The 12,272-nt window shown below is 37.3% G+C and overlaps 3 protein-coding genes across 3 annotated transcripts; 1 reads left to right on the forward strand and 2 right to left on the reverse strand.

The window, feature by feature from the left end:
* Positions 1-2,818, reverse strand: LOC102613374 (G-type lectin S-receptor-like serine/threonine-protein kinase LECRK3). The gene has a single exon (XM_006477059.4). The coding sequence runs from the start codon at positions 2,529-2,531 to the stop codon at positions 132-134; it is 2,400 nt and encodes a 799-aa protein (XP_006477122.2). The 5' UTR covers positions 2,532-2,818; the 3' UTR covers positions 1-131.
* A 1,114-nt stretch (positions 2,819-3,932) lies between these two features.
* On the forward strand, positions 3,933-7,905 carry LOC102613665 (COP9 signalosome complex subunit 7-like). Its single transcript, XM_006477060.3, has 9 exons — positions 3,933-4,170; positions 4,350-4,425; positions 4,536-4,624; positions 5,377-5,466; positions 5,778-5,822; positions 5,903-5,973; positions 6,419-6,557; positions 7,266-7,360; positions 7,651-7,905. The coding sequence occupies exons 1-9, from the start codon at positions 4,006-4,008 to the stop codon at positions 7,676-7,678; spliced, it is 798 nt and encodes a 265-aa protein (XP_006477123.2). The 5' UTR covers positions 3,933-4,005; the 3' UTR covers positions 7,679-7,905.
* A 1,744-nt stretch (positions 7,906-9,649) lies between these two features.
* On the reverse strand, positions 9,650-10,885 carry LOC102614159 (ethylene-responsive transcription factor 1A). Its single transcript, XM_006477062.4, has one exon. It carries the CDS (start codon positions 10,732-10,734, stop codon positions 9,919-9,921), a length of 816 nt encoding a protein of 271 aa, XP_006477125.2. The 5' UTR covers positions 10,735-10,885; the 3' UTR covers positions 9,650-9,918.
* Between the last annotated feature and the right edge of the window lie 1,387 nt (positions 10,886-12,272).

Raw genomic sequence — 12,272 nt, forward strand, 5'->3', positions numbered from 1 at the left:
TGAAAGAAAGAAACTTTCTATTTCACTCTATATAACAATAGAACAAATTACAGTTTACATCGGTATTTGAAGGTGATAAATATAAACAACAATCCCCAATAGGCAACAGTGAAATTGACTCGCTAGTAGCTTCAGCTTCCAGTTACTGCAATGCTGAAAGAAGAAGGGCATGGAGGATTAGGAACTTCCAAAAGACCTTCTAACATTTGCAGGACCACCTTCATTGTAGGCCTTTTCGATGGATCTTCTCGAATGCACCACATTGCTATCATCAACCATTTTTGCAGCCTTGATCTGTCAGCCATTGCAGGTTCATCACTGTCTACCAAAACATCTAGTCTTCCTTCAGCATAGCAATCATAGGCCCAATCAGTCAATATTGCTCTTCCTTCTTCCTCAACCTCCATCTCCACGCTTCTCCTACAGCAAATGATTTCCAGTAACATAACACCAAAACTGTAAACATCCACTTTGGCTGAGATAGGTGCATTCTTGAACCATTCTGGAGCCACATATCCCCGAGTTCCTCTGATCATGGTATGTGTTCGAGACTGATCAGAGAGTAACAACTTGGATAATCCAAAGTCAGAAATTTTTGCGCTGAAATAGTTATCTAGAAGTATGTTTTGAGGCTTTATATCGCAGTGAATGATGGGCACATTGCACTCTTCATGCAAGTACACAAGCCCTCTTGCAATTTCCAGTGAAATCCGAACTCGGAGATTCCAGTCAGGCTTTGGAATTGCAAATATTAAGTTTGCCAAAGTGCCATTGCCCATGAATTCGTATACTAAAAGCCGGTTGAGAGCTTCATCACAGAATCCAAGTAACTGGACTAGATTCTTGTGATGAGTTCTCCCAATTGCACTCACTTCAGATTTGAATTCCCGTTCCCTTTCTTGAGCTAACCTGTCCAGTTTCTTGACAGCTATAGCCTTTCCTGAAGCAGATTTGAGGACTCCTTTGTAAACTATGCCAAAAGAACCCCGGCCCAGTTCTTCTTTGAACCCGCCTGTTGCTTCTTTAAGTTCGTTATAGGAAAATAATCGCAGATTTGTTTCGGAAGTGCTTGAATCTTGGACATTATTTTCATACTTTCTCCTGCGCCACTTTAAAAAAATAAGTATTGCTAGCAGCAGAAAGGCATTGCAGAATATAGAACCTCCTAGCAGGAAAGCTCCTAATAAGAATAATGGTCCTCTTTCCTTTTTACTGCTGGAATTGTCAGAATAACCGGGGAAATTTCCTTTCCTTACTTTGAAGAGAACTTTTGAAAATCCGGTGTCCCGTAACCACCCATTAGAGAGTGGCAATTTCTTCTTCCAACATCTATTACCATCATATATGGCAACAGCGCACAAGCAATCATGCAAGCAAGATATTTCACACTCTGTTTGATTATAAGGTTCCAACCTTTCATAATCTCCAAAAGGCCAGTCTACATTATTGAATTCCCTTATTTCATACAACTCTTGTGCATTTCTTGATCCATCATCTGGACCACAGCCTTGCCAGAAATTCGGCTTGCAGCCCCTAAACCTATTATTGGGATCCACAAGTACATACCCAGGTGGGCAGTCACAAAAAGGTCTCCCGTTCTGAAGTAAGCAATAGCTATTGAAGCCGCAAGTGCCACTCCCAATGTCGTTAAATAATCTTCTACACATGTCATCCGGAAGGGTTCGTGTAGGAAACCAGCTTTGGTTAGTAGAAGAATTCTTTGGATGAGCATATTCTGCGAGAACTCCATCAAAGTCCAATGTTGCTCGAAAATAATGATCTACTCTGGGACTTAGTTTGGCCCACTGAGGCAATTGGACAATTTGACCATTATCTTTCACTATGTAAATATCAGCTGATTCATTGAAAACAAGCTGATGACCAGACCCAGTAGAATTAGCGCTGCCAGTATTACTGGTATAATAAATTTTGTATTGGAATCGGCTTGGCCAGGCCACAGAAATGAGCTTAAGGCTTCCATTTGAAAAACGGAGCTCAAACCTGCCTTTGGAGAAGTTGGTTTCTGTAAGCCTGGAAATCAACACGCTATCCAAATCTAATATTTGGGTAGGCAAGATGGTGTCTGTCGGATTTTTAAAGCTCTGCCAAGCATAATTGGAATTTTTACCGGAGGCTCTAAGCACAAAATTACCTGTATCAAGCATAGCAGCGTCTGATACTTTTTTGTCGGGCTTTCCATCCCATATTGTTTTTCCTCCAGGATCTTTAAGCAGAAGGCCGGTGGCCGTAAGTTCAAGTGTTGATCCTCCGGGAGCTGGGTTGTCTCCATTGGCATGCCAAACGATGGTTCTTTGAGGTATTTTGTTGAACCAAATGGCAAGCAAGAAAAGGTCCGAATTGCTGTTGAGTTGGCGAAATCCGAAAGCAAAATCCTCTGAAGGTGAAAGCCACGAGGAGTTGCTACTGGTGCTGGATAGAGACGAACCCAAATTTATGGTGGTGGCAGCAGATAAAAATGGCAGCAGTGGAAAACAGAGCAAGATAAGACAAGGGAGAGCTAAAGAATCCATTGAAAGTGTTTGGTTGCAACTTGCAATTGCAGGGAGGGGCTTACATTTATTATAAGAATCGATATGGAATAAAATCTCCTGTTGTTAGTCAATCACTTGCGTAATAATTTTAACTAATCCATTGAGAAAGATTTCCATTCCTTTATACGTATGCATGTAGCCATTTTGAACCCTATTAATCCGGTTTCAAGCTATTATAGTCACACATGTTAGAACTTTGAGGTGAATAATGTTGAACAAACATCTTTGAAACTGGAAGATTCAACTTTACTTTTCTTTTCGGAGACTATTAACATGAATGTATTTTTATGTTTTCAAGAAAGTAGTGCTTTTATTCACTAACGTGGTAAATTGTATTAAAAACCAAACAGATTAAAAAGTCAACATGAAACATCCAAATCTTGTTCGTTTTTCGGAGTTAATTTCCTCGTTTTACAAATTAAACACGTAAAATTTTTCTTTCTCAAATTCTTCTTCCAGGAAATTGGACAAAACTATTGAGTCAAGGGCGATAAATGGCTGCTACCGCCATGATGATTAAACCATCACACAGCCTGAGTTCAGCGATTCCGTGAGTGATTGAAATGGCTCCAACCAATCGAGATTATACAGAAAGTTTATCAAGTCAAAGACGTTGGCTTCACATCATGACCAAAAGTTCATCTAATCTAAGAAAACAAATCAAAGTAAAAGAGAAAGATTGCTATTATGGGATTAACCTGCCAAACTGGAGTTGAAAAAGAATCCTTGTCTAATAGGGACATGGCTTCCCTCCTGTACTATACTCTATATATTCCATAACCACATAAGAAGTCTTGAACCTTGACTTCAAGAATTAGGACTAAGAAGCGGTTGACAGTGTAAAGAGTAATATTGCACTTAAATAATTTGGATCATATAATTGTATTCTAAATAATTTGCCCATGTTTTGCTAATTTCTCCCTTCACATATCAAGGAAATTCTCGGTTATGTTTGGAATAGTTGTGCTGTGAATTTATCCTTATCTGCTGCAAATGAACTGCTTACATGTAAGTATAGTTGAATGATCTGTCAGCAAAGCAAGTCTGATTCAAGAGAGTGTATACACTAGATGGAGCGCCGATGACTTTTTATGATTGAGAGTTGGACATTGACCAAAAAAATCAATAACAGTGGGTGTGTATGCTTTTAAAACACCTAGATTTTGCAGTTAAGTCAGGCCGGTGCCTTATTAGCGTGATGGGTGTAACAGGAATGTTGTTGTGTGCACTTTGAACAATTTATACTGGGCTTCCGTTCGGCAAAACCCAGCCCGCATCCAAGCCCAAGCTTAAATAAAAACATCCGCCTGCTCCTTGCACTTGCGGCGCACGTTATACACTCGCCTTGTGAAGCCGTATATAAATAACCCGTACATATATATACGCAAACCAAAATCAACCCCACTCGCAAAGCGTTGCTCTCTTCGAATTTTTCGGCAGCAAAATCAAATCAATGGAGATAGAACAGAAACAAGCGCCCCTGATAGAGCAGTTTGTAAAGCAAGCTTCGACTCTCAATGGGCCCGGCCCCGCCTTAGTCAAACTCATCGTCGAAGCCACCTCTCACCCTTCTCTCTTCGCGTTCTCTGAGATTTTATCTGTCCCCAACCTCCTTCAGGTACTTTATTTATTTATTTATTTATGCTGTTTATTTTTAGTTATTAAATAGAAATTATAAATTTCGTGGTTTAAGATTTTTTAATTTGCAAAGTTTTTTTTTTTTTTTTTTTTTTAATTTCATGTGGTTGGATTGTGTTACGACGTACAAAAATATTAACAAATTTGACATCAATGCAGCTTCAGGGAACTGAAAGTTCTGTGTACATTGACCTGCTTCGTCTTTTTGCTCATGGCACGTGGACCGATTACAAAAGTAAGGAAATTTTTTCTTGATTTGTATTACTATATCCTGTGTTATTATTTTTAAAAAGAAAAAATAAATATTAAGATTAATCAACCTCAATCTTCTGGATGTTTACCTAGGTAATGCTGCTCATCTTCCACAGTTGGTACCCGATCAAGCAGTCAAGCTTAAACAACTCAGTGTGCTTACTCTTGCTGAGATGAACAAGGTATCCGGTTTAATGTTTCTTGAGATTTTGATTGTTGATTCTCCTGCTCGTGTTGAAGAGTGATAGTGTTTGTGCTTTCAAGGTGGCTAGTAGAATTGATTCTCCTTGTAACTAAAAGAAACAAATTTTATATTGGCACTAAATGAAGCAAGCTTTATATTAGCACTGATTTTACAGACCAAGGATTAATTAATATGGCAGGCTGGGAAAAAAGAACATTAATCATGATAGCGGTACATTCCATTTGTGACCTAATGTTTTGTCTCTTAATATCTCTTGATTAATAACATTTCTGGGGCGCTTTTGCCATGGATTTGTCAGAGTTAAAATAAAATCTGACTGTGACTGGGTGGTTGAAGCGTCTGCTTTCCTATTAGGTTTTTTTTTTTTCCCAGAATTTAAAAGGTAGGGAGTGGACAAAGCCAAAATAAACTTTTTAACTCCTTAGCCCACTAGAATTCAAACAAGGGTGGCCAATTAAAGAAAGCTACTTGATAATCACTCACTCAAGCCTCTGAGAGCTGATCAGAGAAGGATAGGAGATGATGTGATGTGTTATATTTTCTAGTAGAGATGATATCTTAATTAGTGCATTCAACTTTTTTGCAATCTATTAGTGATTCCTTTCATTAATCCTTGCTGAAAATATTTTTGTTGGATTCCTTCCGTTAGTCTTCTGTGAAAATTTTTGTGCTGTTTCTTATGTGTAATAAAGTAGTTCTAAAGCCATGGTTTTACAAACTCTCTACTAGGTTCTCTCCTATGATCAACTTCTGAAGGAACTTGAGGTTGCTAATGTGCGTGAACTTGAAGACTTCCTTATCAATGAATGCATGTATGTGGTAGGTTTTCTTACTTCATTCCTGAGCTTAACTTGAATTTCTAGTTATCATTTAACAAGTTACTGGCTGCTAGAGATATCAGATTTTCCTACGGGTACAGGAGAAAATTTGATAGAAAATTAAGGTAAAATAACCATTAAAACTTGTATGGATCAAAATGAAAAGTGGGAAAAGTGGATTAGATACAACCAAGCTGACCTTGTTTTAAAGTCCTATGACTCACCCATCTGTATTCCTTTTTTCAGCATAATGCTGTTTTATTCCATTTATAAGTAGAAAACCATGATTTCCTTATGTTGTTTTTCGTACAGGGGATAGTCAAAGGGAAATTAAATCAGTTGAGAAGATGCTTTGAGGTTGGACATCTGACCTAGCTCAATTCTTTTTTCAGTTACATTTGAAAGCCCAGTGCTTAATGGCAAGGTTCTATTTGTAGGTGCAATTTGCTGCAGGGAGGGATCTGAGACACGGCCAACTTGAGAACATGATGCAGAGCTTAACTAATTGGTTTCTCTCAGTCTGTCCTTTTAATGTCGTCTGTTTGATTTTAAGTTATAGATTCAATTTCTCATTATTCAAATTACTTTTGACGCATGTAAGAGCTTGCTGCTTATCAACATGGCCATTATATCGTAACCAAGTAATTTTTAGTTTTTATTGATTCCCAAAATACATTCCAATTGCTTGTTAAATGGGGGTCATCAATTGGAATTGGGTTGCCTCATCAGAGATACCTCTTGGGGATAGCTAGCTCATTGTTGTATTTGGATACCGACTGATTGTTTAATCCATGAAGTAAGCTGTAACCGCAGTTTTGACACTCATGTTAGCATGAGTACCACCTCTACATTTTCTCCCTATTCTGTGATTCATTTGTCTGTGCCTCTTTGATTTTCATCGGTTGCTGTCAAATCTTGTTGAGGGTAACAGAGTTCTTAATTGTAAATTTCAGGTTGGACACTTCAGACAATATTCTTTCTGTGATTCAAGACAAGATTAAGTGGGCTGAAACAATGTGCGAAGAGGACAAAAAACACAAGATGGAAGTCAAAAGTCACTTGCAAGATGTGAAGAAATCTGTCCATTCAAAGGTCAATTGATTCAGTCCTTTCCTCTGAAGTTTGTTTGTACGTAGGCTTATATGGTTTTGAGTTAGTGATAAGAATTTAGGATTTTTTTTTTGTTTTGGGGGGCTGTTCATACAGTGCTAATGTTGATTGCAGAAATTGTCCTTATTGTGTAGGGGGTTAGTTTTGGCATTTAACATACTTGCAATGGTCTGAATTAATAACTCTCCATAGTAGGATTAAAATAGATGATCCATCTTAGAGGTTTGAGCATTTCTTATGATTTGGTGTACGTTTTATTCTACAGTCATGGCGTTGTGTTCTATCATACGATCATGATGTTATGTAACTCTCAAACATTGAAAAAGCGCCTTATCTTTGAATGTGTGTATTATATTTGTTAAGTTGTGCAGCCTGTTTAATTATTACTTAACACATATGCCTTTACATATATGTCTGTGCTCTTCTTTTTGGTTAACTTTAAATAAATAATATTATTATTATAGTAAGTAAAAGCTTATGCTTAAGTCTTCAGAATAGATAGCATTTGAAGGTGCAAAAAATTGCAAGAGTGGAGCTCTTATGATGAATGATTGGAAGCAACTGGAACTCGTTTTTCTTGATTTAATGCTCTATAAACATATGAAAAAGGTTCATTTTGAAAGATATATAAATTGCAATGGATGGAATCTTTTATTCATACTACATACTGATAGAAATTTCACCAAACAGCTTGCTAGTAACCAGTTTCGAGCGCAGCAAGATAATTTCTTCTTTGAGTTGGACGGAGAAATGGACTCTGAGGAAGATTTGAGCCGATCAAAGAGGTATTTCGGTTCACGATTTATGCACTACCATTGATGCGGGCTGAAATTTTTAATTAAGTAGTCAAATGACCGTTATTAACTATATTTATGTTATTAATAAAAGAAAATATATATTTTTTATTTTATCTTTAAAGCTTGAACTGGGGCTTCAATGGTGGGTGTGGTCCATCAGGTTTTGTCTGCATGTACATTCCCACTTTCTTGTTTGATCACCTGCAGATGACACGTTCCTTCTTTCCGTGCCATTCTTTCTCTATCTCCTTATAATTTCATTAATTATCACATTGCAGGAAACGGTCACCAAAGTATTATTTTTAAGAAAAGCGGGGATGAATCTTTGATGTTCTTCAGGCGGGCTAGCTTGATTTTCTTCTTGACATGTTAGATTAGTCATCAGTGACATAATGCCTAGAGTTGTTTCCGAGATGTCTAGTGCTCTAATTGGAATCATGTTAAATTCGTGTAAAGTTAATGGACAATAATAGTAAACAAATTACTCTCTCTAATGGTTCATAGAATTGCAATATGACGGTATTTCTATTTTATTAGGGCATTCGTGTTTCAAAAGTTAAAACCAACTACGAATTTGAAACTTCAATTAAAATCATGATGTCATCTTATTTGTTGCTGAACTGAATCACATCTCGATCCATTGTATTTGAATTGCATCGCTCGGAAAAGTTTGGTTTTCAAAGTGACCTCTTCTAAATTTGAATGATCGCACACATGTGGCGAGTATTGTCATCATCTTATTCAGGGAAACCCGGAAAAATATAACCGCAAGCAACAAATGTACTTGCGTACAAATAAGAATGCGTGCATTATTAATGAGGCATTTTCAACTCCTTTGAAAATGTTGAAATATTGACCTTCAAACTGACTGGTCAAGTCAAACTTTCAAAAAAATATTCTGAGATAAGCTGTTGTCTTGTGGACCGTACGCCAATATTCTAACTAGCCCGCACGTGGGCGCACACGATCGCTGTGCTCCTTGTTGGCGTTACCCTGTTTGGGGGCTGTTGTCATTTTGCCGCTGATGCGGAGAAGTAACGTGATCTGACTCTCTTTATTATGCTTTGAATACCTAATAAACAATTTAATTAAATAGAAGGTAATACATTACTGGTTTGATTAAAAATTGTTAAACGAAGAAAAGATTGGTCCGCAACTTCGCTTGCATCTTCCTATTAGCACTTAATTTCTTTAGCTTAGAACTTAAATTTGCACGAGATGAGAGACTGTATAAGACCTTTATTATTGAGCTCCTATAAATGTTTATTTTTCATTGTTTTTGAAATGATTAATGATAGACATCACAAATTTTTTTATCTTAAAATTCATTTGAAATGATATGTTATTAATTAATTAGTAATTCTTTAAAATACCCAAGTAAATTAATTGTATTATCCTTAACAACCAATTAATGAATGCTACATCATTTGAGGTGCTTTTTAGGATAAAAAATTTTGATATATGTACCACTGCTCTTTGATATTATTGAACAGAACAGATAACAACAGTTTATAAGTAAAATTCATTGTTAGTTTAATTATTATGCTTGTGGGAATTGAGTGAGTGATCTGGATTATGGACTTGCAACGTCTTGAAAAATTAATAAACACGTAAAAGCCTTACCTAAATATAAACCGCAAATCTCTTATTTTAATTTGAACTTGATAACTCGTAATGCTCTGATGAGCAACTTGTTTCAATGTTTGTAATAAATCTAGTATTTTTTTTTAATTACATGAGATTATTGCTCATATTAGAACTCATATTTCATGAGACTACTAGATTGATATTTACAATCAGATAATTATTTGGATTAATTTAGTAATTTATAAATCTTATATAGATTTCGAAAGAGAAAAAATTGTCTTCACTCAAATTGAAGAAGAAAATTAAACCCCACAATTCGTTGTGGGGGACTTGAACTCATGCTAACCATTTGGCAAATCTAGTATGGGTTACACTAAATAGATCTTTTCCTTTGTTGCATGTATATAAACAGCTTTTATAATAGAAAGTATATTAGAAACAAATATTTGGACATATTTTTAAAATAAGTTGAATTTGCCGGTCCCGCGTCTTCGTCAATCCGGTACCCCATGTGAAGATGAACTCGTTACATTTCACCTTAGTCTTCAATTCATGTACCCCCAATGTAATGCAACTATTTCAGGTACATCAGTCATAAATGAGAAGTGTCCTGTGTCAACCTCAGTCATGAGGCATCGTTTTCATTTGCGATAAGTAAATAAAACGACAATTTCTTTCTTGCCCAAAATATGATCATAAAGAATAAAGGATTTCTTTCATTTCAGAAATTTTTCACAAAGAAAAAGCAGTAACAACAACTAACTCTTTTATATTCACAATTCCCACTCTCTTTTTTTTTTTTTCTTTTTTTTTTTTGCAAACACCCTTCAAAGTACAAACAAACTTACAAATTACAAAATCACGTGCGGGGATGATCACCCCCCCGGCCCAAGAAAAGAAGAAAAGAACTAGTAGATCTCTCGGATAAGATCGACTTCGGAGTTTCTTCCACGTCAGCGTCAGTTTACCAATAGCTGGTCACCACGTGTACAGGAGGCCACTCGCGCCACTTTTCCAACTCCACTTCCCATTTCCATCCCGGCTCGTACTGGCACCGACGCCAAGGCAGCCACCTTTCTCCTCCTCTTGGGGGACACACTGCCACTATCCGTGGACGAAGACGGCTCCGGCGTGGACCGCTTCGACTTAATTCTGACCGGCTCGGGCTCACCCGAGTTGATCCTTAGGGGAAAATTCAAAAGAGCCCTTGATCCCCTCATCCTGTAAGCGGCTCGGTCATAAGCCAGAGCCGCATCCTCAGCCGTCTCGAAAGTCCCGAGCCAAACCCGAGCCCCATTCTTAGCCGGGTCACGTATTTCGGCCGCAAACTTCCCCCAAGGTCTCTGCCTAACCCCCCTGTAATGCTTCCCCCTAGAAGGCACCACTGTAGGAGCCGGAGCACCTCGCTCCTCCGGTAACGCCGGTGCCGGCGCCACTTCCGCCACCTGATGGCGATCAGATTCGGCTAACTGCTCCTGTGGAACCCATCCAACTGTTAGGGCATCACGCAAGAAATTAAAGACAAGCATGTCCTCGGAGTCGTTCTCCCTCAAAGGGAGGTCCCCCCAGTTGTCCGTTAGACATGGGTACAATCGGCTAAAGCTTGAGCTCCTGAAATAAGTAGGGGGAGCCCCGTTGGACTTGGAACTCGCTGATGACACGCTGCTCAGTCCAGTCTCCGATTCGCCGAGTAAGTGCTGGCGAACTGAATCCAGCACAGCATAATCCGACGGCATCATATTCATACTACCACCACTACTACTGTGTCCGTGCATTTTGCTTCCGGATTTAAAAACAGAAATTGGTTTATGTATATATTTCCTATTCCTTGTCGTTAACTTTCTTTGTGAATTGTGAGTGTGCAACTGCAACCTGCAACTTTCGGATTTTGATGGAGGGTGAACCTTATATAGTGGCAAGATGCATGAATTTGAAAAATGTTGGAATTTTAGAAATATTTTATTATATTAGCGGTTCGTGGATTTTTTAATTTATTATTATTACTATTATTGGAGCTTGGTTTCCTTGAACGTTCTGTAAGATGAAATTATTAAAGTGGGTGAGGGGATTTTAATCACGTGACTTAAATCGATCAACGGAAGGAGATGATGCTGTTGTGTGTGCGGACATCAAATTCTTGGCTCATGAGTCATGGCTGTCTGTTTCTGTCTCAACTTGTGCTAGTTGTTGGTACATAATTGATTTCTTTTTCTTTTTTCTTTTCTTTTCTTTTCTTTTTTCAAATTATATGATTGATGACTGTGTTTATGAGTAACAAATCAAGGAGAAGTGTGCAAACTTGAGTAACAAATCTTGTATCTCAAGTACCATAATTAACTAAACAATTATGTATCTTCAATAAATCATTCTTAATTTATTATTACACGTTATCGCACGTGCCACTTTCTATGAACTGTCTACATTGCGTCGTGTATTTTACAAAATAATTAAACAAGTTATGCTATTAGTATAAGAAGATCTTGTTTACACCTAAAAATGTACAAGACAAATAGTAATCAAAATAGAATGCGTTTTTGGAGGATAGAATCATGTGTTAAACTTAAAGAGAGCTCGTGATTCAATTGTATGAAGGATTAGATTAATCAAAAAAAAAAAAAAGGTGGTGAAATATCTTTTACCAATAACCGGTAACAACTGATGATGGTGGCATTTGGCCACGATGAAGGGGACTCTTTTCTTTTGAACAAAATCAACGAGAACTAAAGAGAGAATCAAATCAACGACACAACTCTTCATTATAGTAAACCGTCAACGAAAATTTTGCACATTTTATTACGAGCTTTTAAAACCCACAAGTCAAATATTTTTTTTTTCTTAATTTACCTTTCACACATCTTTACGTACTTGTTTGGAAACATAGATTTGTGATAGAAATTCTTAGTAAGATTGTTACAATTCATGATATAGTCAAATTTATCGGGAAAAAAAATGAAGAAAATGATGTTAAAAGCATAAGTTTGGTTTGGATGAAGCATCGAGGATGGATCGGAAATTAGAAAGGTGACGAAAGAACAAGTTTTCGTAAAGAACAAAACACGACACAGCCCACAGTTCAGATACAATGGTTCTGGACGTGATCCATAGACATATAAAAATATTTTAATTTTATTTTCCATGGATAAGGCTCCCTACCAAGTCAATTTTCCAACCAAAAAAAGTCTATGGTGCGGGTGCCCCACACCCATCAATTTGCAACACCTTTACTTTCACATCAGCTACACGGAAGCGAATTAGTTTTTTACTTTTAAAATTTTGTTTTTCTTGATTAGATATCAACCTAATTCTTGTCTTG

This window comes from Citrus sinensis, chromosome 3 (genome assembly GCF_022201045.2).
Source record: "Citrus sinensis cultivar Valencia sweet orange chromosome 3, DVS_A1.0, whole genome shotgun sequence".
NCBI lineage: Eukaryota > Viridiplantae > Streptophyta > Magnoliopsida > Sapindales > Rutaceae > Citrus > Citrus sinensis.